Raw genomic sequence first — 23,434 nt, 5'->3', positions numbered from 1 at the left:
GGGAGGTCGAGAGAGGCGGTTCTGGCAGGTCGGGAGATGCAGTGCAGGAATGTCGAGAGATATGGTACCGAGAGGTTGGGTGTGCGGGTGAAGGGAGTTCGGGTGTGGTGGTGCAGTGAGATCGGGACAGGCTGTGCAGGGAGGTCAGGAGCAGCGGTGCAGGGAGGTTGGGAGATGCTGTATGGGGAGGTCGTGTGTGGCGGTGTAGGGAGGTCGGGAGAGGCGGTACCGAGAGGTCGGGTGTGGCAGTAAAGGGAGGTTGGGACAGGCGGTACCAAAAAGTCATGTGTGGCAGTGCAGGGATGTCAGCAGAGGCAGTACCGAGAGGTCAGATGTGGCTGTGCAGGAAGGTCTGGAGAGGCGGTAAACAAAGGTCGGGAGAGGTGGTGCAGAGAGGTCGGAAGAAGCAGTTCAGGGAGATCAGGAAAGGTGGTACCAAGAGATCGGGTGTGGCGGTAAAAGGAGGTTTGGAGAGGCGGTACCAAGAGGTTGGGTGTGGTGGTAAGGAGGGTTGGGAGAGGCAGTAATGAGAGGTCCGATGTGGTAGTGCAGATAGGTCGGTAGAGCATGTGCTAGGAGGTTGGGAGAGCCAGTGCAGAAAGGTTGGGAGAGGTGGTACCGAGAGATAGGGAGAGGCTGTAAAGGGAGGTCAGGAGAGACGGTACCGAGAGGTTGGGTGTGGCGGTAAAGGAAGGTTGGGAGAGGTGGTCCAGTGAGGTCTGTAGCGGTGTAGGGAGGTCGAGTGAGGTGGTAGAGAGGCATTGCAGGGAGGTCGGGAGAGATGATGCAGGGAGATATGGTGTGGTGGTGCAGGGAGGTCAGGAGATGGGGTACAGGGAGGTCGGGAGAGATGGTATAGAAAGGTTGGGTGTGACGGTGCAGAGAGATCGAGTGTGGCAGTGCAGCAAAATCAGGACAGGCGGTGCAGGGAGATCAGGAGAGGCGGTGCTTAGAGATTGGGAGATGCTGTACTGAGAGGTTGTGTGTTGTGGTGCAGGGAGATCAGAAGAGGCAGTGCAGGGAGGTCAAGAGAGGCGGTACCAAGAGGTCGGATGTTGCAATGCAGGGATGTCAGGAGATGTCGGGAAGGAAGGTTTGGACAGACAGTACTGAGAGGTCGAGTGTGGCTGTGCAGGGAGGTCGGGAGAGTCGGTGCAGAGAGATCAGGTGTGGCTGTGCAGGGAAGTCTGGAGAGGTGGTGTTTACCAAAGAGATACAGAGAGTGGGTGTGGCGGTGCAGGGAGATCCAGAGAGGCAGTGAGGACAAGTAGGGTGTGGCAGTGCAGGGAGATCTGGAGAGACGTTGCATAGAGGTTTGGATAGGCGGTGTGCACCACAGAGATACAGAGAGCGGGTGTGGTGGTGCAGGGAGGTCGAGAGAGGCGGTGCAGGAAGGTCGGGAGAGGCAGTGCAGGAATGTTGGGAGAGTGTGCCGGTGAAGGGAGTTTGGGTGTGGCGGTGCAGCAAGATCGGGATGGGCTGTGCAGGGAGGTCAGGAGCAGCGATGCAGAGAGGTCGGGAGATGCTGTACGGGGAGGTCGTGTTTGGCGGTGTAAGGAGATCGGAAGAGGCGGTGCAGGGAGGTCCGGAGAGGTGGTACCAAGAGTTCAGGTGTTGCAATGAAGGGATATCAGGAGAGGCGGTGCAGGGAGGTCGGGAGAGAAGATACCGACAGGTCGGGTGTAGCAGTGCCGAGAGGTTGGGAGAGGCGGTGCAGTTAGGTCAGGCGAGGTGGTGCAGAGAGTTAAGGAGATTCGGCACGGAGAGACGATACCGAGAGGTTGGGTGTGGCGGTGCAGGTAGTTTGGGTTGGGCTGTGCAGAGAGGGTGGGTGTGGCAGTGCAGAGAAGTCAGAAGGAGCGGTGTGCACCGAAGAGATAAAGGGAGAGTGTGTGGCATGCTGGGAGGTAGGGAAAGGTGGTACACAGAGTACGTGAGAGACAGTGTGTACCACAGAGATACAGAGAGTAGGTGTGGCGGTGCAGGGAGGTCGGAAGAGGCCGTGCAGGGAGGTCGAGGAAGGCTGTGTAGGGAGGCCGGGAGAGGCGTTACAGGAAGGTCGGGCTAGGCGGTGCAGAAAGGTCTTGACGGTACTGAGAGGTTGAATGTGGCAGTGCAGAGAGATCGGGTGTGGCAGTACAGGCAGGTCGGGATGGGCGGTACAGAGAGGGCAGGTGTGGCAGTGCAGGGACATCTTCTGTGGCGGTGCCGGGAGGTCAGGAGATATGGTACAGAAAGGTCGGGAGAGGCGGTTCCGAGAGGTTGGGTTGGGCAGTGCAGAGGGGTCATGAGAGGTGGTACTAAGTGGTCGGGTGTGGCGGTGCAGGGAGGTCGGGAATGGCGGTGCAGCGAGGTCGAGAGAGGTGGTGCAAAGAGGTTGGGAGATTCGGTACCGAGAGGTAGTGTGTGGCGGTGCAGAGAGGTCAGAAGATGCGGTACAGGGAGGTTGGATGTGGTGGTGCAGGGAGGTCGGGTGTGGCGGTGAAGAGTGGTCGGGTGTGGCGGTGCAGGAGGCCAAAAGATGCGGTACAGGGAGGCCGGGATAGATGTTACTGAGAGGTTGGGTGTGGCAGTGCAGAGAGGTCGAGTGTGGCAGTACAGAAAGGTCGGGAAGGGCGATGCAGAGAGGTCAGGGGTGGCGGTACAGGGAGGTCTTTTGTGGTGGTGCAGGGAGATCGGGAGATGCTGTACAGGAAGGTCGGGAGAGGCGGTTCCGAGAGGTCCGGTGTGGCAGTGCAGGGATCAGGAGAGGCGGTGCTAAGAGGTCGGGTGTGGAGGTGCAGGGAGGTCGGAAGTGGTGGTGCAGGGAGGTCGTGTGTGGCAGTGCAGGGAGGTCAGGAAATTCGGTACAGGGAGTTTGGGAGAGGAGGTACCGAGAGGTTGGATGTGGCAGTGCAGGAAGGTTGGGTGTGGCAGGGCAGGAAGATTCAGAGAGGCTGTGAGGAGAAGTCAGGTGTGGCGTAGTATGGAGGTAGGGAGAGGCGATGTTAACCATGCAGATACAGAGAGTGGGTGTGGCAGTGCAGGGAGGTTGGGAGGGCCGATGCAGGGAGGTCGGGAGAGGCGGTACCATGAGGTCGGGTGTGGTGGTGCAGGGAGGTCGGGAGAGGCGGTACTAAGAGGTTGGGTGTGGCGGTGCAGGGAGGTCGGGAGTGGTGGTACAGGGAGGTCGAGAGAGGCGGCGCAGAGAGGTCGGGAGAGGTGGTGCAGGGAGGTCGGGAGATGCAGTACCGAGAGGTTGGATGTGGCAGTGCAGGGAGGTTGGATGTAGCAGTGAAGGGTGGTCGAGACGGTCGGTGCAGAAAGGTCGTGAGAGGCAGTGCAGAGAGGTCGGAAGATGCGGTACCAAAAGGTCGTGTGTGGCGGTGCATGAAGGGCGAGAGAGGTGGTACAGGGAGGTATGGTGTGGTGGTGCAGCAATGCAGAGAGATCGGGTGAGGTGTGCAGCGAGGTCTTGTGTAGCGGTGAAGGGTGGTTGGGAGATGCTATACAGGGAGGTCGGGAGAGGCGGTACCGAGACGAGAGGTCGGGTGTGGCGGTGCAGGGAGGTTAGGAGAGGCGGTAAAGTGAGGTCGGGTGTGGCGGTGCAGGGAGGATGGGAGAAGCGGTCAAATGAGGTCAGGAGAAGTGGTGAAAGGAGGTCAGGAGAAGCGGTACTGAGAGGTCGAGTGTGGCGGTAAAGGGAGGTCAGGAGAGGCGGTGCAAGAAGGTCGGGTTTGGCGGTGCAGGGAGGTCGGGAGATGCGGTGCAGGGAGGTCGAAAAAGGCTTTGTACACCACGGAGATACAGGGAGTGGGTCTGGCAGTGCAGGGAGGTCGGGTAAGGTGGTGCAGAGAGGTCGGGAGAGGCGGTATGCAGTACGGAGAGACAGGGCATGGGTGTGGCGGTGCAGGAGGTTGGTAGGGGTGGTGCAGGGGAAACATTGTAGAAAAACCAATCATATCTGAAGTTTCAATTATATTATTGAAATATTGTAGAAAAACCAATCATATCTGACGTTTCATTTATAATATTGAAATATTGTGGATAACCAATCATACCTGATGTTTCATTTTTAATATTGAAATATTGTAGATAACCAATGATATCTGATGTTTCATTTATAATATTCATCTATTGCAGATTACCAATCATATCTGATGTTTCATTTATATTATTCATCTATTGTAGATAACCAATGATATCTGATGTTTCATTTATATTATTGAAATATTGTAGATAACCAATCATATCTGATGTTTCATTTATAATATTTCAACTACTGTAGAAAACCAATCATATCTGATGTTTCATTTATAATATTCAACTGTTGAAGATAACCAATCATATCTGATGTTTCATTCATAATATTTCAACTACTGTAGAAAACCAATCATATCTGATGTTTCATTTATATTATTGAAATATTGTAGAAAACCAATCATATCTGATGTTTGATTTATAATATTGAAATATTGTGGACTACCAATCATATCTAATGTTTCATTTATATTATGGAAATATTGTAGATAACCAATCATTTCTGATGTTTCATTTATATTATTGAAATATTGTAGAAAACCAATCATATCTGATGTTTGATTTATAATATTGAAATATTGTGGACTACCAATCATATCTAATGTTTCATTTATAATATGGAAATATTGTAGATAACCAATCATATTGATGTTTCATTTTTATCATTCATCTATTGTAGATAACCAATCATATCTGATGTTTCATTTGTAATATTCAACTGTTGAAGATAACAAATCATATCTGATGTTTCATTTATAATATTTCAACTACTGTAGAAAACCAATCATATTTGATGTTTCATTCATAATATTGAAATATTGTAGAAAACCCAATCATATCTGAAGTTTCATTTATATTATTGAAATATTGTAGAAAACCAATCATATCTGATGTTTGATTTATAATATTGAAATATTGTGGATAACCAATCATATCTGATGTTTGATTTATAATATTGAAATATTGTAGTTAACCAATCATATCTGATGTTTCATTTATAATATTTCAACTACTGTAGAAAACCAATCATATCTGATGTTTCATTTATAATATTCAACTGTTGAAGATAACCAATCATATCTGATGTTTCATTCATAATATTTCAACTACTGTAGAAAACCAATCATATCTGATGTTTCATTTATATTATTGAAATATTGTAGAAAACCAATCATATCTGATGTTTGATTTATAATATTGAAATATTGTGGACAACCAATCATATCTGATGTTTGATTTATAATATTGAAATATTGTGGACTACCAATCATATCTAATGTTTCATTTATAATATGGAAATATTGTAGATAACCAATCATATCTGATGTTTCATTTATAATATTGAAATATTGTAGATAACCAATCATATCTGATGTTTCATTTATAATATTGAAATATTGTAGAAAACCCAATCATATCAGATGTTTCATTCATAATATTGAAATAATGTAGATAACCAATCATATTGATGTTTCATTTTTATCATTCATCTATTGTAGATAACCAATCATATCTGATGTTTCATTTGTAATATTCAACTGTTGAAGATAACCAATCATATCTGATGTTTCATTTATAATATTTCAACTACTGTAGAAAACCAATCATATTTGATGTTTCATTCATAATATTGAAATATTGTAGAAAACCCAATCATATCTGAAGTTTCATTTATATTATTGAAATATTGTAGAAAACCAATCATATCTGATGTTTGATTTATAATATTGAAATATTGTGAATAACCAATCTTATCTAATGTTTCATTTATAATATGGAAATATTGTAGATAACCAATCATGTATGATGTTTCATTTATATTATTCATCTATTGTAGATAACCAATCGTATCTGATGTTTCATTTATAATATTGAAATATTGTAGATAATCAATCATATCTGATGTTTCATTTATAATATTGAAATATTGTAGAAAACCCATTCATATCAGATGTTTCATTTATAATAACATCTTTTTTTATTTATGATATATCAACTATTGTAGAAAACCAATCATATCTGATGTTTCATTTATAATATTGAAATAATGTAGATAACCAATCATATTTGATGTTTCATTTTTATTATTCATCTATTGTAGATAACCAATCATATCTGATGTTTCAGTTGTAATATTCAACTTTTGAAGATAACCAATCATATCTGATGTTTCATTTATAATATTCATCTATTGTAGATAACCAATCGTATCTGATGTTTCATTTATAATATTGAAATATTGTAGATAACCAATCATATCTGATGTTTCATTTATAATATTGAAATATTGTAGAAAACCCAATCATATCAGATGTTTCATTTATAATAACATCTTTTTTTATTTATGATATATCAACTATTGTAGAAAACCATCATATCTGATGTTTCATTTATAATATTGAAATAATGTAGATAACCAATCATATTTGATGTTTCATTTTTATTATTCATCTATTGTAGATAACCAATCATATCTGATGTTTCATTTATAATATTCATCTATTGTAGATAACCAATCGTATCTGATGTTTCATTTATAATATTGAAATATTGTAGATAACCAATCATATCTGATGTTTCATTTATAATATTGAAATATTGTAGAAAACCCAATCATATCAGATGTTTCATTTATAATAACATCTTTTTTTATTTATGATATATCAACTATTGTAGAAAACCATCATATCTGATGTTTCATTTATAATATTGAAATAATGTAGATAACCAATCATATTTGATGTTTCATTTTTATTATTCATCTATTGTAGATAACCAATCATATCTAATGTTTCATTTATAATATTCATCTATTGTAGATAACCAATCGTATCTGATGTTTCATTTATAATATTGAAATATTGTAGATAACCAATCATATCTGATGTTTCATTTATAATATTGAAATATTGTAGAAAACCCAATCATATCAGATGTTTCATTTATAATAACATCTTTTTTTATTTATGATATATCAACTATTGTAGAAAACCATCATATGTGATGTTTCATTTATAATATTGAAATAATGTAGATAACCAATCATATTTGATGTTTCATTTTTATTATTCATCTATTGTAGATAACCAATCATATCTAATGTTTCATTTATAATATTCATCTATTGTAGATAACCAATCGTATCTGATGTTTCATTTATAATATTGAAATATTGTAGATAACCAATCATATCTGATGTTTCATTTATAATATTGAAATATTGTAGAAAACCCAATCATATCAGATGTTTCATTTATAATAACATCTTTTTTATTTATGATATATCAACTATTGTAGAAAACCAATCATATCTGATGTTTCATTTATAATATTGAAATAATGTAGATAACCAATCATATTTGATGTTTCATTTTTATTATTCATCTATTGTAGATAACCAATCATATCTGATGTTTCAGTTGTAATATTCAACTTTTGAAGATAACCAATCATATCTGATGTTTCATTTATAATATTCATCTATTGTAGATAACCAATCATATCTGATGTTTCATTTATAATATTCAATTGTTGAAGATAACCAATCATATCTGATGTTTCATTTATAACATTCATCTATTGCAGATTACCAATCATATCTGATGTTTCATTTATAATATTGAAATATTGTAGAAAACCCAATCATATCTGATGTTTCATTTATAATATTAAAATCGTGTGGATAACCAATCATATCTGATGTTTCATTTATAATATTGAAATATTGTAGAAAACCAATCATATCTGATGTTTCAATTATAATATTGAAATACAGTAGATATCCAATCATATCTGATGTTTCATTTATAATATTGAAATATTGTAGAAAACTAATCATATCTGATGTTTCAATTATAATATTGAAATATGGTAGATAACCAATCATATCTGATGTTTCATTTATGTCGCATACGACTTATGTACCACTTCCGTGTCACTGAGAATCGTACTGTGTCTGGGTGGAATATTCTAGATTTTGTTTAGAAACTGGTTGAATAGGTAATAGAACACTGTAGGAGGCAATATAAGGTAATGGAACATTCTAGAAATTGGTAGTAAGTTCCAGACTCATTATGTATGCTGATGTAATGGTCTATTTATAGACAGTGTGGGTATATATAGGGGAGTTGTTCAGCACTGAGTTCAGATCGGAGATCTCGTTGAATTGTATTGGAGTTTAAGTATCTAGTTATTGGAGGTTTGGAGTTTTACCACGTTATTGTACTTGATGTTTGCAGAGTAAAATAATACCAGTACCAGTTGAAACCTCATCTGTTGGCTCCGTGTTCGTATTTTATCATTGCCGCCAGGGAAGTCTTTCTGTTACTGTTGCCATTTTGGTATTTGAACCATCACACCTGTACTATACCAATTACGGTAATATTACGTTGCGTGTGACATCTGGGGGCTCGTCCGGGAACAGTGAAGACATATAGAAGACAACATGGCCGCGAGATGAAAGATTTGTCGAAACAAGAATTGATGGAATGGGCGGATGAACTGGGAATGACTGGAGAAGACAAAAGGAAATTTATTTTGGAGCAATTGAGTTCTCAGCGGGCTGACAGACAAGCGGCGAGGGAAGAGAGATGGCAAAAATGGAAATAGAAGTAGAGGTGAGGGGAATGGAGATTGAGGAAAGAAAGGAAAAGTTACGGCTGGAAGCGGAAGCAGAACAGCGAGAAAAAGAGAGGGAAGCAGAGGTAAGGAAAATGGAGATTGAGGAAAGAAAGGAAAAGTTACGACTGGAAGCGGAAGCAGAACAGCGAGAAAAGGAAAGCGAATTTGAGTTGAGGAGATTAGAGCTTCAAGCAGCAATGCCGGGGTTCCAACAGGCTGATTTTGGCGGTCAACGAAATGTGGTCAGTGATGCACAGTCACCAAAGTTGCCTGCATTTGTTGATGGTAAGGACGAACTTGATAGTTATTTATTGCGGTTTGAGAGGTTTGCAACGAATGCGAGTTGGCATAGAGATGGATGGGCCATAAAATTGAGTGCGCTGTTGACTGGTAGAGCACTGGAAGTATATTCCAGGATGTCCGACACTGATGCAGTTGACTATGATCGTGTGAAGGTGGCGCTATTGACAAGATACGTTTTCACAGAGGATGGGTACAGGAAGCGATTCCGTGAAATTAAACCTGAAAGTTCCAAGAGTCCTGACCAGTTAATTGTGCGGCTTAAGAATTATTTTGCTAAATGGGTTGAGTTGTCAGGCACTGCAGCAACATATGATGGTGTTACCGACTTGATGGTGAAGGAGCAGTTTATTGGTGCCTGTACAAGAGATCTTGCAGTTTATCTTAAAGAAAGAGCACCCAAAGATTTAGATGAGTTGGCAGTAGTAGCAAAGCAGTACTTAGTGGCACATGGTCGACAGTTATCCACGAAGGACCAGGTGAGGCGGTGAGGCGTAATGATAACAAGACTGCCATTAGAAATACTGATGTGGGACAGGGTAGTAGTATCCAGTGTTATGTATGTCAGGGTGTTGGTCATCGAGCAGCACAATGTCCATCCCGCGTTACTGATGTTAACCATGACAAAGGTAAACAGTGCCCTCAGTGTGGTGACATAGGACATGTGGCTAAGTTCTGCCATAGTGGACAACACAAGGGTCAAGAAAGAAAGAGTATTAAACCCAGCACTACTACTGGTGCAGCTGCAGTGGTTAAAGAGGAGTCTAATATCAGTGCTAGCTGTGCTGTTCAAATTGACAGTGATGTGCCTAAAACGATTGAGAAGGACCATTTGTTGTTAGCATCGGGGGAGCAGTTAAAGGTTGTGAATGATGCATGTATGGAACGGAGTGGCGTTGTGGAGGACAGGACTTTGCCTGTGGGTCAAGGGAAGGTTGGTGACACAGTTGTGACCATGTTGAGAGACACTGGGTGTAATGGCATTATAGTCAAGAAGAGCTTGGTACCAGATGACCAGTATACAAAAAAGATGGGTCATATATTGATGGTTGATCGTACTGTAAGAAGGGTTCCAGTCGCCATGGTGGAAATTGATATGCCATATTTGAGAGGCATGGTTGAAGCATTATGTGTGCAGGACCCAATCTATGAGTTAATTGTTGGGAATGTGCCCGGAGCAAGACCACCAGATGACCTGGATCCAGTGTGGAATGTGAGTGGAGCAGTAACAACCAGAGCGCAAGCGAAGAAATCTGGTAAGGTGAAGCCGCTCAAAGTGTGTGATGTAAAGATTGGAGCACATGTAACAAAAGACAAATTAATCGAGATACAGCAAGCAGACACATCATTGAAGAAATATTATAATAAGAGAGAACCAGAAGTGAGAGGGCACCATACAACCGAGTTCCAGGTATATGGAGGCTTGCTATATCGTGTGCATCAGGATCGTTCAGTTCCAGGAGGCAAGACAAGTGGTTGTGCCGAAACTGTTGAGGACTCGTGTTATGGAGATTGCCCATGATTCAATATTTGGTGGACACATGGGGATAAAGAAGACAAAAGACCGGATTGTGACTAGCTTTTATTGGCCTGGGCTACATCAAGATGCTACCAGTTTTTGTAGGTTGTGTGATGTGTGCCAGAAGACTGTATCATAGGGATCAGTTGTGAAGGCCCCTTTGAGTAAGATGCCTTTAATTGATATGCCATTCAAGCGTGTGGCTATAGATTTGGTTGGACCAATTCCTAATTTCCGAGTTACTATTTTTCTCACGAAATTCGATAGAGGGCGTTCTCAAAGTACCCGGATGACAGTCCATTCAACGTTCGTGGTGGGGTTTTGAAATTTGAGCGGCGTCTGCTGTAAGCAATATACTAGTAGTTACTGTTGCCGAAGTCTTATTTTTTACAAACGTTTTGCAAGAATTGGTCAAAATGGTTAACTGGCATTGTAATGCCCCAGACTATTCTTTGGGTTCGATTAAAAAGAAAAAAACAGCAAAATATCCTGAGATGAAAGGCGTAACTTTTCATACATTTCTTTCGTCCATGTAATCAACACTTCAACGCCAGTGGATTCGAATGCGTCGTTGGGAATCTGAGTGGACGCCAAACTATATTCCCGGGTTTGTTCACGGCATTTTCCATCCTGCGCCAATATTTTGTTAGTTCAATAACTGGAGACAGCCGTCTTTCAACCGCAGGTATACATCGATTGAAAAACGAAGACTCTGTCGGCTTCTCGAGACGTTTGCAAATGAAAACATTGAGCCGGATTTGATGAAAAATTCGCTCGTTGCCGATTCCCACATCGATCTTCTTGTTCAGAATCCTTATGATGGCATTTTTTGCGAAGTTGAAGTTAAAATAACTACGGAAGGAAAAAAACGTGTGTCCATTTATGATAACTGCATCTGCTGATCGCCTGGTGAATAAAATATTAAATTAAACTTACACTACACAGTTACAAACTCCAGAAACTATTTTAGAGTTTGATTTAATAATAAACCATGGCTTGTAAGGATTTTCCTTCATGGATCATTGCCGAATACACTCTGCCATAATGAAATTAAATTCTGTATTCTGCACATGATGAAGCTTTACGGAAATTATGAAGTAAGTAACCATTAATAAGTCGATATTCTTTCAGTCTGGCTGTTGTCCAGTCACTTCGATGCAACAAATATGCGAACATATCAGCTATTTCAAACAAAGGCAAAGTATGAAGTTTTTTTGCCAAGTTTTTACTTTACACGGATCTACCAGAGTTATCGTCGACTCATGTTTTACAGTACGACGACAATTGTTTGACACTTGGCGAACATTTAACTCGTTTGCTAACTCAACAAGTTCAAACAGTTTAGCTTTACGAACATTGCTGCAAGTTATACCACGATCCTGAAGAAATTTGCGGAGTTCTGGGACTTTTTTGCTTTTCCAATCTATTGATTTACGCATGTAAGAATACAGAACTTCAATAAAAACAACCCCACTCAGGCTTGTCATCCGGGTATTTTGGATGCGCCCTCTAGCGGAATTCCGCAGAAAACTAACAACTCGAAAATTAGGAATTACGCCAGCCAGTGACAGGGGTCATCGATACATCTTAACTATGGTGGACTATGCTACACAGTATCCAGAGGCAGTACCACTTAAAAATATAGATACGGAGACTGTAGCCGAGACGTTGATTGGGGGTTCCAGAAGAAGTACTAAGTGACATGGGGACTCAGAATGTATGCAAGAAGTATCAAGATTGCTCAGCATTAAGAGACTGATGTCTACGCCCTATCACCCCATTTGTAATGGACTGGTGGAAAAGTTAAATGGTACTTTGAAGAAGATGTTAAAGCAGTTGTGCCATGAACAACCAAGGCAATGGCATCGGTATATTAGTGCTTTACTCTTCGCATATAGAGAGGTACCACAGGAGTCAACTGGCTTTTCCCCATTTGAGCTATTATATGGTCGATCGGTTAGAGGCCCAATGAAGATTCTTAAAGAGTTATGGACCGAAGAGAGCGATACTCCTGAGATAGTTAATAGTTACCAGTATGTGTTTGAGTTGAGAGATCGGTTAGAACAGACTTTAGAGATTGCTCGAGAGGAATTACAAAATGCACAGAACCGATACAAGTGTTACTATGATCGTAAAACGAAGAAGTGAGTGCTTAAGGAAGGAGATAAGGTGTTAATTTTGCTGCCAACTGACAACAACAAGCTATTGATGCAGTGGAAGGGTCCTTATGTGGTGGAGCAGGTAATAGGCGAAAACAATTCTCGAGTGAAGGTAGGTGACAAAGTGAAGACGTATCATGTTGTATGTTGAGCGGGAGACGTCACTTCAACCAGATGGAAGTGAGACAAGTTACTCACCAAATACGGCCATAGACTTGATGAATGCTGTGCGCGCAGCTACAGCGGGGTGCAACGAGTCAGATGGAGAGAATGCTGTAGACGAAGATGATCTTCTAGAGTTAGGAACTTGTAAACCAAAGGAGTCAGGTAAAGATGTTCAAATTGGTACAGACCTGACAGAACACCAGAGAAGAGAACTGGTGGGTTTAGTCAATATTTATGATAAGGTGTTTACTGACTTGCCAGGAAAGACCAAGATAATCAGTCATAAGATTGACCTGACAAATGATACACCAATACGATCTAAGCCATACTCACTACCATATGCAATAAGGGAGAACCTTAGGCAAGATACTGAAGATATGTTAAAAATGGGAGTAATCAGGAAGTCTACATCACCCTATGCGTCACCGGTGGTGATTGTAAAGAAGAAAGATGGATCGAATCGCATATGTGTAGACTATAGGAAATTAAATAAGGTCACTGTAACCGACCCTGAGCCAATGGTAACAACAGGGGACATATTTCAGAGGCTACATAATAGTAAGTTCCTGTCAAAAATTGATTTAAGTAAGGGTTATTGGCATATACCAGTAGCTGAAGAAGATATACCAAAGACAGCATTTGTTACTCCCGATGGAACTTATGAATTTTTAAGAATGCCATTTGGAATGAAGAATTCAGGAGCTACTCTGGTGCGGGGAATCAGGAAATTATTGTCAGGTATGGAGGGGGTTGGAAGCTATATAGATGACCTGATAGTTTATTCAAGCTGCTGGGATGAGCATGTTCAAGTATTATCTGAGTTGTTACGAAGACTAAGGGCAGCGGACATAACAGCTAGACCATCCAAGTGTGTTCTGGGTGCAATATCAGTAGAATTCCTGGGTCATGAAATTGGACACAATTGGGTGAGTCCGAGTCACGACAACATGGAAAAAATTCGAGAAGCGCAAAGACCAGCGACCAAGAAAGGTGTTCGATCATTCTTTGGGCTGGTCAATTACTACAGAGACCACATCCCCTTATTCGCAACTATTGCAGCACCCCTGAGTGATCTACTAAGGAAAGGACAACCCAACAAAGTTGTATGGGGAGAGGCCCAGGAGAAAGCATATAACACTTTGCGGGAATACTTATTGGGCAAACCAATTTTGAAGTTGCCAGACCCACAGAAACCATTTGTGTTGCGGATGGACGCGTCTCAGGTAGGAATTGGAGCAGTACTTATGCAGAATCATGGTGAGAAGCTTCATCCAGTTGCGTATGCAAGTAAGAAGTTATCCGATGCAGAAAAGAAATATTCAACTGTAGAAAGGGAATGTTTAGCCATTGTATGGGGCGTGAATAAATTTCGCCTATATTTAGCCGGTGTGGAGTTCATTTTGCAGGCGGATCATAAACCATTGTCTTACCTGGATAAAGCCAAGTTTGCAAATGACCGAGTGATGAGATGGGCGATGACTCTGCAAGGATATAATTATCGTGTTGAGGATATTCCTGGACGGGACAATGTGGTAGCGAACTACCTGAGTAGATTGATGGACTGAGGAACTTTTGAAGAGTATAGTAGAATGTTATTCGTTTATGACTGTATTTCATATTTTATTATATTCTACTGTATGTGATTTTCGAATTTATGTATTCAGAGCTTTATTCAGTTCGATTTGATATGTTGTATTGTTGTTTTATTTGAAATTGTTATCGTATTCGTATTATTGACGTCGTTGCTAGTCATGTAATATTATATGTTATAATATTCTTGAGAGGGGAGGCATGTCGCATACGACTTATGTACCACTTCCGTGTCACTGAGAATCGTACTGTGTCTGGGTGGAATATTCTAGATTTTGTTTAGAAACGGGTTGAATAGGTAATAGAACACTGTAGGAGGCAATGGAAGGTAATGGAACATTCTAGAAATTGGTAGTAAGTTCCAGACTCATTATGTATGCTGATGTAATGGTCTATTTATAGACAGTGTGGGTATATATAGGGGAGTTGTTCAGCACTGAGTTCAGATCGGAGATCTCGTTGAATTGTATTGGAGTTTAAGTATCTAGTTATTGGAGGTTTGGAGTTTTACCGCGTTATTGTACTTGATGTTTGCAGAGTAAAATAATACCAGTACCGGTTGAAACCTCATCTGTTGGCTCCGTGTTCGTATTTTATCATCGCCGCCAGGGAACTCTTTCTGTTACTGTTGCCATTTTGGTATTTGAACCATCACACCTGTACTATACCAATTACGGTAATATTACGTTGCATGTGACAATTTATAATATTGAAATATTGTGGATGACCAATCATATATGATGTTTCATTTATAATATTGAAATATTGTAGAAAAATCAATCATATCTGATGTTTCATTTATAATATTGAAATATTGTAGAAAACCAATCATATCTGTTTCATTTATATTATTGAAATATTGTAGATAACCAATCAAATCTCATGTTTCATTTATAATGAATGCCAGGACTGGAAACATGTGTGATTATGTTAAATTAGATGGAACAAATCATTTACCATTGCCGGACGATTACGTCAATGATGACAAAATTGAATTGACAAAGTAATTAATAAATATGGTGAATTATTGGTAAATATGTGTATTAGTACTAGAATGAGAATTTTGAATGGAAGATTTGGTACAGACATACCGGGGAAATACACATGTTTCCAAATACGTAATGGCATAGCATTAGGTGTCAGTACAGTTGATTACGTGATGGTTTCTGATTCAATGTTAACAGGTGATTTTTTGAAAGACTTTAGGGTCGGTGATATCACACGGCATTCTGACCATTCACCTTTAATATTAACGGTGGTATTTTGTGAATTTTCTGAACAGAAAATTGGGGATAATTACCAAGATAGAAACGTGTTCGATGCTAAAAGCCATACGGCGATAATGTATGACTTGAGGGGTGAAAGTCGGGCAGATTTTATCCAAACATATAATACACCAGCAATAACGGCTGAGATTAATGAATTCAAAAAAAATAATTATTGACAAAAATGGGGTTGAATTGACACTGTGTGATATCGAAAATATCTTACACAAAGTTTCGAAAACTGCAATGATAGAGAAAAAACGTTTTAGAAAAAGGCGTGGGGGAAAAATAAATATAAAGAAACCTTGGTTTGACATTGTGTTGCGGGCGCTACCCTTAATTCTTTACTCAGAATGATAATAGCTGTAATTTCGTAGTCTTCACGAACTTTATTTTTGCTGTCTATACCATCCAGGTAAACTACAGTACAAAAGTACATATAAAACTTGAGCAACGTCGTAATGAACATGCACATTTTGAATCATCAAATACAAATCCATAAAATACAAAGAATCAAACACAATTGTAATGTCGGCACCAATAGATATTAATCATTTCTATCGCTACTAGAAAATACATTTAAATTAAGTATTCACCTAGATTTCGGGGCAAACTGATGGAGCCCGGTCTTTAAATGGCTGCCATATTTACGTTGACGGCATTTCTACTCCAGTGCATAACAAACAAACAATTGCAATAGAGGGCGCTGTAGAGGAATTCCTAGATTTACCGTACGACGGTAGCAACACTCCTCTCTGCAAATGGGTAATTTATCGTACATTTGCACTCATGCCAAACTTTATAATATCTATATCAAACTATGTCTATAATAATAATTGCTCTTGAAATTCAAGTAAGAGTTCACAAAAAATAACATCAACAATAAAGGTAACAATTTAACTGTACTCAATGTTATTCATAGTCCCAATTAGTCTTCATCAACAGCAAGGAGCAGTACAAGCTTGTGGATTGGTCTGTCCACTATGGAACTGGCAGTAGTAAGCTGTACTTTGCGTACCAAACCATCTTTCCCAGGATACACTGCTGTCACTCTGCCAAGACGCCAGAAGTTACGTGGTACATTATCTTCCTTGATAATGACTATGTCACCCAATTTCAGATTGTACTGTGATGTGGTCCACTTTGGCCTTTGCTGTAGCGTATGCAGAAATTCTTTTCTCCATCGGTTCCAAAATTCATTGGTTAAGTGCTGTACTCTTCTCCATCTACGTGTTGAGTACATATCAGCCTTCTGGAAGTTGCCTGGTGGGGGAAGAAGTATTCTGGTCTTCATCGTTAACAAATGGTTTGGTGTCAGAGGTTCTGGAGAATCGGATTCACTCAGCTGATTGAGAGTAATTGGTCTTGAATTTACGATGTTCTGCACTTCGGCCATAAATGTGCGAAAGGACTCATCATCCAGCTGTGGACCTGCCTGATAGATGAGGGGTTCCAGAACACTTCGAACAGTCCTTATTTGTCTCTCCCAAATTCCTCCCATGTGACTACTGCTGGGAACATTGAATTTAAACTCAATCCAATCACACCTCTGACCTATCAAGAAATCAGCCATTTTCTTCTGATCAATCTCTTTCAGGCCCTTAATCATTTCATTGTGTGTTCCAACGATGTTAGTGCCACAATCTGCTCTCAGCTGCCTAATAGGTCCACGGATGGTAACAAATCTTCTCACCGCATTGATGAAAGAATTGGTATCTAGAGAGTTGACAGTCTCCAGATGAATTGCCTTGGATGCCATGCACACAAAAACTACACCATATCTCTTCAACTGGCTCCTCCTCTCCTTGATTAAGAATGGTCCAAAAAGATCTACACCTGAATATGTGAATGGTGGGGCTTCCTTTATGCGGTCACTTGGAAGGTCTCCCATTTTCTGAGTTTGGGGTGCTCTTCTGAACTTCCTACATGTGACACACTGATTGATCAATTTAGACACTGTATATGAGCCACTGATGATCCAATATCCATGCTGTCGGATGTAGTTGTGAGTACAGCCTCTTCCCATATGATTGATTTGTTCATGGAAGTGTCGCACTATTAGTGTTGTTATGTGAATATTCTTGGGTAAGATGACTGGATGTTTAATTTCAAAGAGCTGGCAGGATTTCTGTATTCTACCTCCAACTCTCAGCAAACCCTGGTCATCTATGAATGGATTCAGTTTATATATAGTGCTGGATTTTCTGAACTGTATATTTCGTGCCTTTAGTTGGTTTCTAGATTGTGGGTTACCTACTAGCTTCATTTCCTTCAGTATCTGTATTTCTTTCTGAAAGGCTCTACTTTGGACCTCTCGTATTATGGCTTTTTCACCTTCTGCGAGATCCTGTACAGTTAAGGGTGTATTAGTTTCTGACATGACATCTGTGAGATCTAACTTTCTATTTATGGTTTTGGTGGCTCTCAACATTTTTGCCTTAAGACGTAGACAATTAGCGGCTGCTCGTTTAGATGCGTCCCATGATGAGTACTGATCAAAGCGGTCGATCAATTGACCATCTGAACAGGCTGTGAGTGAATTAGTCTTCAATACCGTGGAAGTTCTCTTCATTTCTCTCCTCATCTCTTCTTCTGTGTCACTGGTACACTCATATCGAAATTCTGTTGCAGATAGGGACTTATCATTCCATAGAAAATCTGGTCCAGTTAACCAGTTAGAATCTTTGATAAGTTGCCTGGCAGTTATCCCTCTGCTAGCGTCATCACTTGGGTTTGAGGCAGTGTTAACATACTTCCATGCATCTGGAGAAGTCAACTCTCGTATCTGCTGGACCCTGTTGGCGACATAGGTGTGAAAACGTTTGGATTCATTATTTATGTATCCAAGAACAACTTTACTATCTACCCAAAAATACTCTTTCACATCTTTAAACTGTAGTGCTGTGGTGATGTAGTGACTCATTCTTGCAGATAAAACTGCTGCTGTCAGCTCAAGGCGAGGGATGGTGATTTGTTTGTTGAGTGGTGTGACTCTGGCCTTTCCTATGACGAAAGAACAGTATACTTCGTCATCCTGGTTGATTTGTCTCAAATATGTGCTCTGTCCATAACCTGTTTCACTGGCATCAGAGAAGTAATGAAGCTCTATTCTCTTGACTTCACCAAAGTTGTTAGGTTTATAGCAACGGTTTACCTTCAAACTCTGTAACTCAAGAATGTCAGTTCTCCACTGTATCCATTTCATTCTGAGGTCTTCAGTGATGGGATCATCCCAATCAACATTATTTCTACATAATTCTTGCAAGATGATCTTTCCAGTTAGGATTACTGGGGCTGCAAAACCTAAAGGATCATACACTGAGCAGATGGTAGCAAGAATACCTCTGCGAGTAAGTGGTAAGTCGCGCAATAATATTCTAAATTGGAAAAAGTCACCCTCCACGACCCATGTCACTCCTAATGCTCTTTCTACAGGTAAGAGGTCTGTTTGAAGGTTTACTTCCATCAAACTCGACGCACGAGCTTCAGGAGGTATTGCATCCAGCACTTCTCTCTTGTTTGAGATCCACTTGTGCAGTTTCAACCCAGCTTTAGCACAAATATCAATACTATTGTTAACAAAGGTGATGGCTTTGCTTACATCTGAAACTGACTTTAACCCATCGTCTACATAAAAGTCATCTCTGATAAAACTAGCTGCTTCTTCACCAAATTCCTCCTCTCCATCATCTGCTGCTCTCTTCAGACCAAAGTTGGCACATCCTGGTGAACTGGCTGCACCAAATAAGTGTACAGTCATTCTGTACTCAGACAATTCCTTGTCCAAGTCACCATCTTTCCACCATAAGAAGCGTAACAGATCCCTATCATTTGGAGTGACATGAAACTGGTGGAACATACCCTGGATGTCCGCCATCACTGCCACCTCTTCTTTTCTGAAGCGACTTAAGACCCCAACTAGACCATTGGTAAGATCAGGTCCTTGGAGGAGACAGTCATTAAGAGATATGCCCTCATATCTTGCAGAGCAATCAAAAACCACACGGATCTTATCAGGTTTTTTGGGGTGATACACACCTGTATGTGGTACATAATTCACCCTGCCATCTACATTCTGTTGATCTTCAGGAACTTCTTCAGCACAGTTGGTTAGGATATCTTCCATAAATGTGAAGTAATCTTTCTTGTATTTCTGATTTCTTTGCAATCGTCTTTTGAGTTGTAATGTTCTTTTTACAGCTAATTGTTTGTTGTTTGGAAGTCGAAGATTATTGTACTTCAGTGGAAGGGGCATCTCATAGTGACCATCTTCTCTCTTGATGATATTGTCAGAGAGGCACCTGATGAACTTATGATCATTAACTGACAGAGAATCTTGTTTGTGTTTATGTTCAATAAAGTCCCGTTCAAACATCTGTTGAATCTGTTGTGTACTCACTATTTCCTTTGAGGTTGACTGAACTACCAATCTGTTAACTAATTTCGGCTTATTTGCAGGCATGGCTGTAAGCTGACTCGCTGCATTTGTTTCTGTGGTCACAATGCGGTTTGACACAACATTGTTTTCTGAATTTGAACAAATTGTTCCAACTATTCCCCATCCTAGTAGAGACCTTTGGCCATATGGATGATCTTCATCGCCAGCTATGATATCTCTAGGTCTTACAGCCGATGGAACATTGTTACCTATTAATATTCCAACCTTAACTTGAGGCATGATTGGAGGTATCTTATCAGCAATTCTTTGTAGATGGTTCCACTTCATTGCCACCTCTGAACTTGGGATTTGGTGTCTCTCTGCTGGAACATGGTCTCTGGTGTAGGATGTTGGCACTGGTATTACAACTTTTCTGTCGTAACTAAGAATCTCTAAATCCCTTATCCTCTTAGCTGAAACAACTGCACCATTCATTTGCATTGTTGACAGTGTCAGTTCAGTATCATGCCCTATGATTCTAAGTTGTTTCTGAAGTTCTTTTGAGATGAAACAGGTATTGCTCTGTGGATCTAGAACACAATATTGTAAGATTTCTCTGTTGGGATTAACTTTGCTTCGTACCCATACAGGTACAATCATGGAGTTGTCAGTTGTCTGTCCTTCTCTGTTACATACAGAAATGCAATGACTTACACTGGTAGTACGGTTTTCATCATAGTGGAGAGCTGTCAAATGTTTTTTTGAACATTTCTTACAATCAACTCTGGATGTACATGCTCTCCCATTGTGTTCTTTAGTCATCCCACAAGCATAGCACAGACCTTCTGTCTTGAAGAATTGCTTCCGTTCTCTTCTGTGAAGATTCATCAGTTTGTCACAGTCATCAATATGGTGCTGTTCTTTGCAAAAAGGGCACTTCAGATCTTCATTACCACTGATTACATTTGTGGTAAATGTTCTAGCTTTCACTTGGTTCCCTCCCCTGCTGGTGTTTTTGCTTTCTCTATTGAAAACAGAAGATTCCTTCCAGTCTTTCACTTCAGGTTCAAAAGCAGGTATGTTTGCTTCTTTTGCCTTTTCTTTCACAAATAATGCAAACCGCTCAAAGGTTGGAAAACATCCACTGCTAACACTGGCATGTGTAATACGTCTCCATTGGTTTTCTATATAAGTTGGAATTTTAGCTACCAGCTTTGCATTTTCTTGTGGGTAATCCAAGACACCAAGATCATGTATTGTTCGCTTTGCTGCAACAACTTCATTTAACATATCAGAAAATCTTCGGAGTCCAATGGAGTCACGTGGTTGGATCCTTGGTGATGATGCAAGCTTATCTATGAATGCCTTGGCAATCACTGTATTGTTACCATACCTGTCCTTCAACTCAGCTTTGGCTTGTACAAATGCCTCTTCAGTTTGGAGCAAGAGGTAGCTATTAACCATTGCTTTGGGCTCACCAGACAGATGTTGGCTCAACAAATTTAATCTTTCAACCACTGAGGGGGCCTTTGACTCAATCAGAGACTTGAAAGAGGACTCCCATGAGGGAAACTGGAGTGGGTTTCCACTGAAAATTTCTAATTTGACTTGAGGAAGCCTAAATGAGTCCACCAACTGTTTCATAGCATCAGTGACTTCATTCGCAAGTGGGTTTGGAACACTGCTCACCTTGGCCCTGGCATCCTTGTTTTCTACTTTCTTGTTTACCTTTGCTTCCATTTTTGGTGACAAAATTAATGCACAGTTCTGATCGTGTACTGAAGGAACATGGCTGTAATCAACACTGCTGGCTGTACAACTAGTAGTTTGCATAGCCCTTTGTGCTTCTGTATTATTTGATTGTGAGTGTTGTTCATCCATCTCTGGTTGTGAATTTAAAAATCTGTACATATCTTCATCCTTATTGGCTGGCAGTATGCCACTCAAATTCTGACTTCCTTCATCAGATCTGTCTACTTCATATATCACTTCTTGCTGTGCCTGATTTTCAGCAAGTTTCTTATGTAACTTTAATTCTTCAATCCTCCTTCTATGTTCTAGCTCCTCTCTTTCTAGCTGTTTTTCCTTTTGTGCAAACGATAGCTGTACTCTCAATGCAGCTTCCTGTTTCTTAAGTTCCAGTTTCATTGACCTGACACTGGAAGTTGTACGGTTGCTATGGCTACTAATTTTAGTTTTCTGTGAACTTGATTTGAGTGATTCAGGGTTTAGCATTTCCATATCAATACGATGTTGAATTTCTACTTTGATGTCATCCTCAAATTTATGCCATTCCAAAAAGTCTTGTTGTTTCTGTTTTGTGAATGCAGCAATTTCTTCCTGCTTTTCCAACAATTCAGCAAGTTCATCATAAAGTTCACTTATGTCTTGCCATGCTATCTGTGCAACTAACAGCTTTTGTTTAAGTGCTCGGGTATCTTCAAATCCTTTTTGCATAATGGCATTTCTTTTGGCTTTACTAAGTTCAGATTTCTTTGCTTTCAAATCTCTTCTAAGAATGTTGAATCTGAGCTCCTTACCTTTCAGTGTTAAAGTCCGCGTTCGCGTCCCATTGACACTTGCTGCTTGATCTCTGTCTTCATCGACTGGAGATTGACCTTCAAGCTGAACTTCTGTGTCCTCGGACATTTCTAGTTTACTGTTGCGGGCGCTACCCTTAATTCTTTACTCAGAATGATAATAGCTGTAATTTCGTAGTCTTCACGAACTTTATTTTTGCTGTCTATACCATCCAGGTAAACTACAGTACAAAAGTACATATAAAACTTGAGCAACGTCGTAATGAACATGCACATTTTGAATCATCAAATACAAATCCATAAAATACAAAGAATCAAACACAATTGTAATGTCGGCACCAATAGATATTAATCATTTCTATCGCTACTAGAAAATACATTTAAATTAAGTATTCACCTAGATTTCGGGGCAAACTGATGGAGCCCGGTCTTTAAATGGCTGCCATATTTACGTTGACGGCATTTCTACTCCAGTGCATAACAAACAAACAATTGCAATAGAGGGCGCTGTAGAGGAATTCCTAGATTTACCGTACGACGGTAGCAACACATTGAGTGCAAGGAAATAAGAAGCGAGGTCAACGAACTTTATAAACAAATAAATAGGGATCCGACAAATCGAACGGTATACTGTACTTTGGCGAATACAAAACGTGTTTATAAGAAAATGCTGAAATGGAAGAAGCGGGAATACCGGAAAAAACAAATTATTGATTTGGAATCAAGTTGTTTTTCAAAAGATTATTCATTTTGGGGTAAATTTCGTAGGCTTACCCAGTCAGAAACTGGGACAAACCCAAATATTTCGAACACAGATTGGTTTAATTATTTTGAGCGTTTGAGTAAAGCGCCAGTGTCCGAGACAGTGGGCTCTGAAA

The 23,434-nt window shown here is 40.5% G+C and overlaps 1 protein-coding gene and 1 pseudogene across 1 annotated transcript; one reads left to right on the top strand and one right to left on the bottom strand.

The window, feature by feature from the left end:
* Positions 1 to 3,222: 3,222 nt before the first annotated feature.
* LOC144362062 (uncharacterized) lies at positions 3,223 to 14,348 on the top strand (annotated as a pseudogene).
* Positions 14,349 to 16,007: 1,659 nt separating this feature from the next.
* LOC144344679 (uncharacterized) lies at positions 16,008 to 23,078 on the bottom strand. Its single transcript, XM_085501925.1, has 3 exons — positions 22,954 to 23,078; positions 16,235 to 22,777; positions 16,008 to 16,058 (listed from the first exon to the last, which is right to left on the bottom strand). The coding sequence occupies exon 2, from the start codon at positions 22,663 to 22,665 to the stop codon at positions 16,567 to 16,569; it is 6,099 nt and encodes a 2,032-aa protein (XP_085358051.1). The 5' UTR covers positions 22,666 to 22,777; positions 22,954 to 23,078; the 3' UTR covers positions 16,008 to 16,058; positions 16,235 to 16,566.
* Positions 23,079 to 23,434: the final 356 nt, after the last annotated feature.

Source organism: Saccoglossus kowalevskii, chromosome 7 (genome assembly GCF_978046115.1).
Source record: "Saccoglossus kowalevskii chromosome 7, keSacKowa6.1, whole genome shotgun sequence".
Classification (NCBI taxonomy): Eukaryota; Metazoa; Hemichordata; class Enteropneusta; family Harrimaniidae; genus Saccoglossus; species Saccoglossus kowalevskii.
Note: the sequence above shows the minus strand (reverse complement) of the source record. Positions and strands in the feature narration are given on the sequence as shown.

Bases quoted from the DNA above. Each gene is read 5' to 3' on its own strand.
- LOC144344679 (XM_085501925.1), bottom strand. From the start codon at position 22,665: ATGTCCGAGGACACAGAAGTTCAGCTTGAAGGTCAATCTCCAGTCGAT.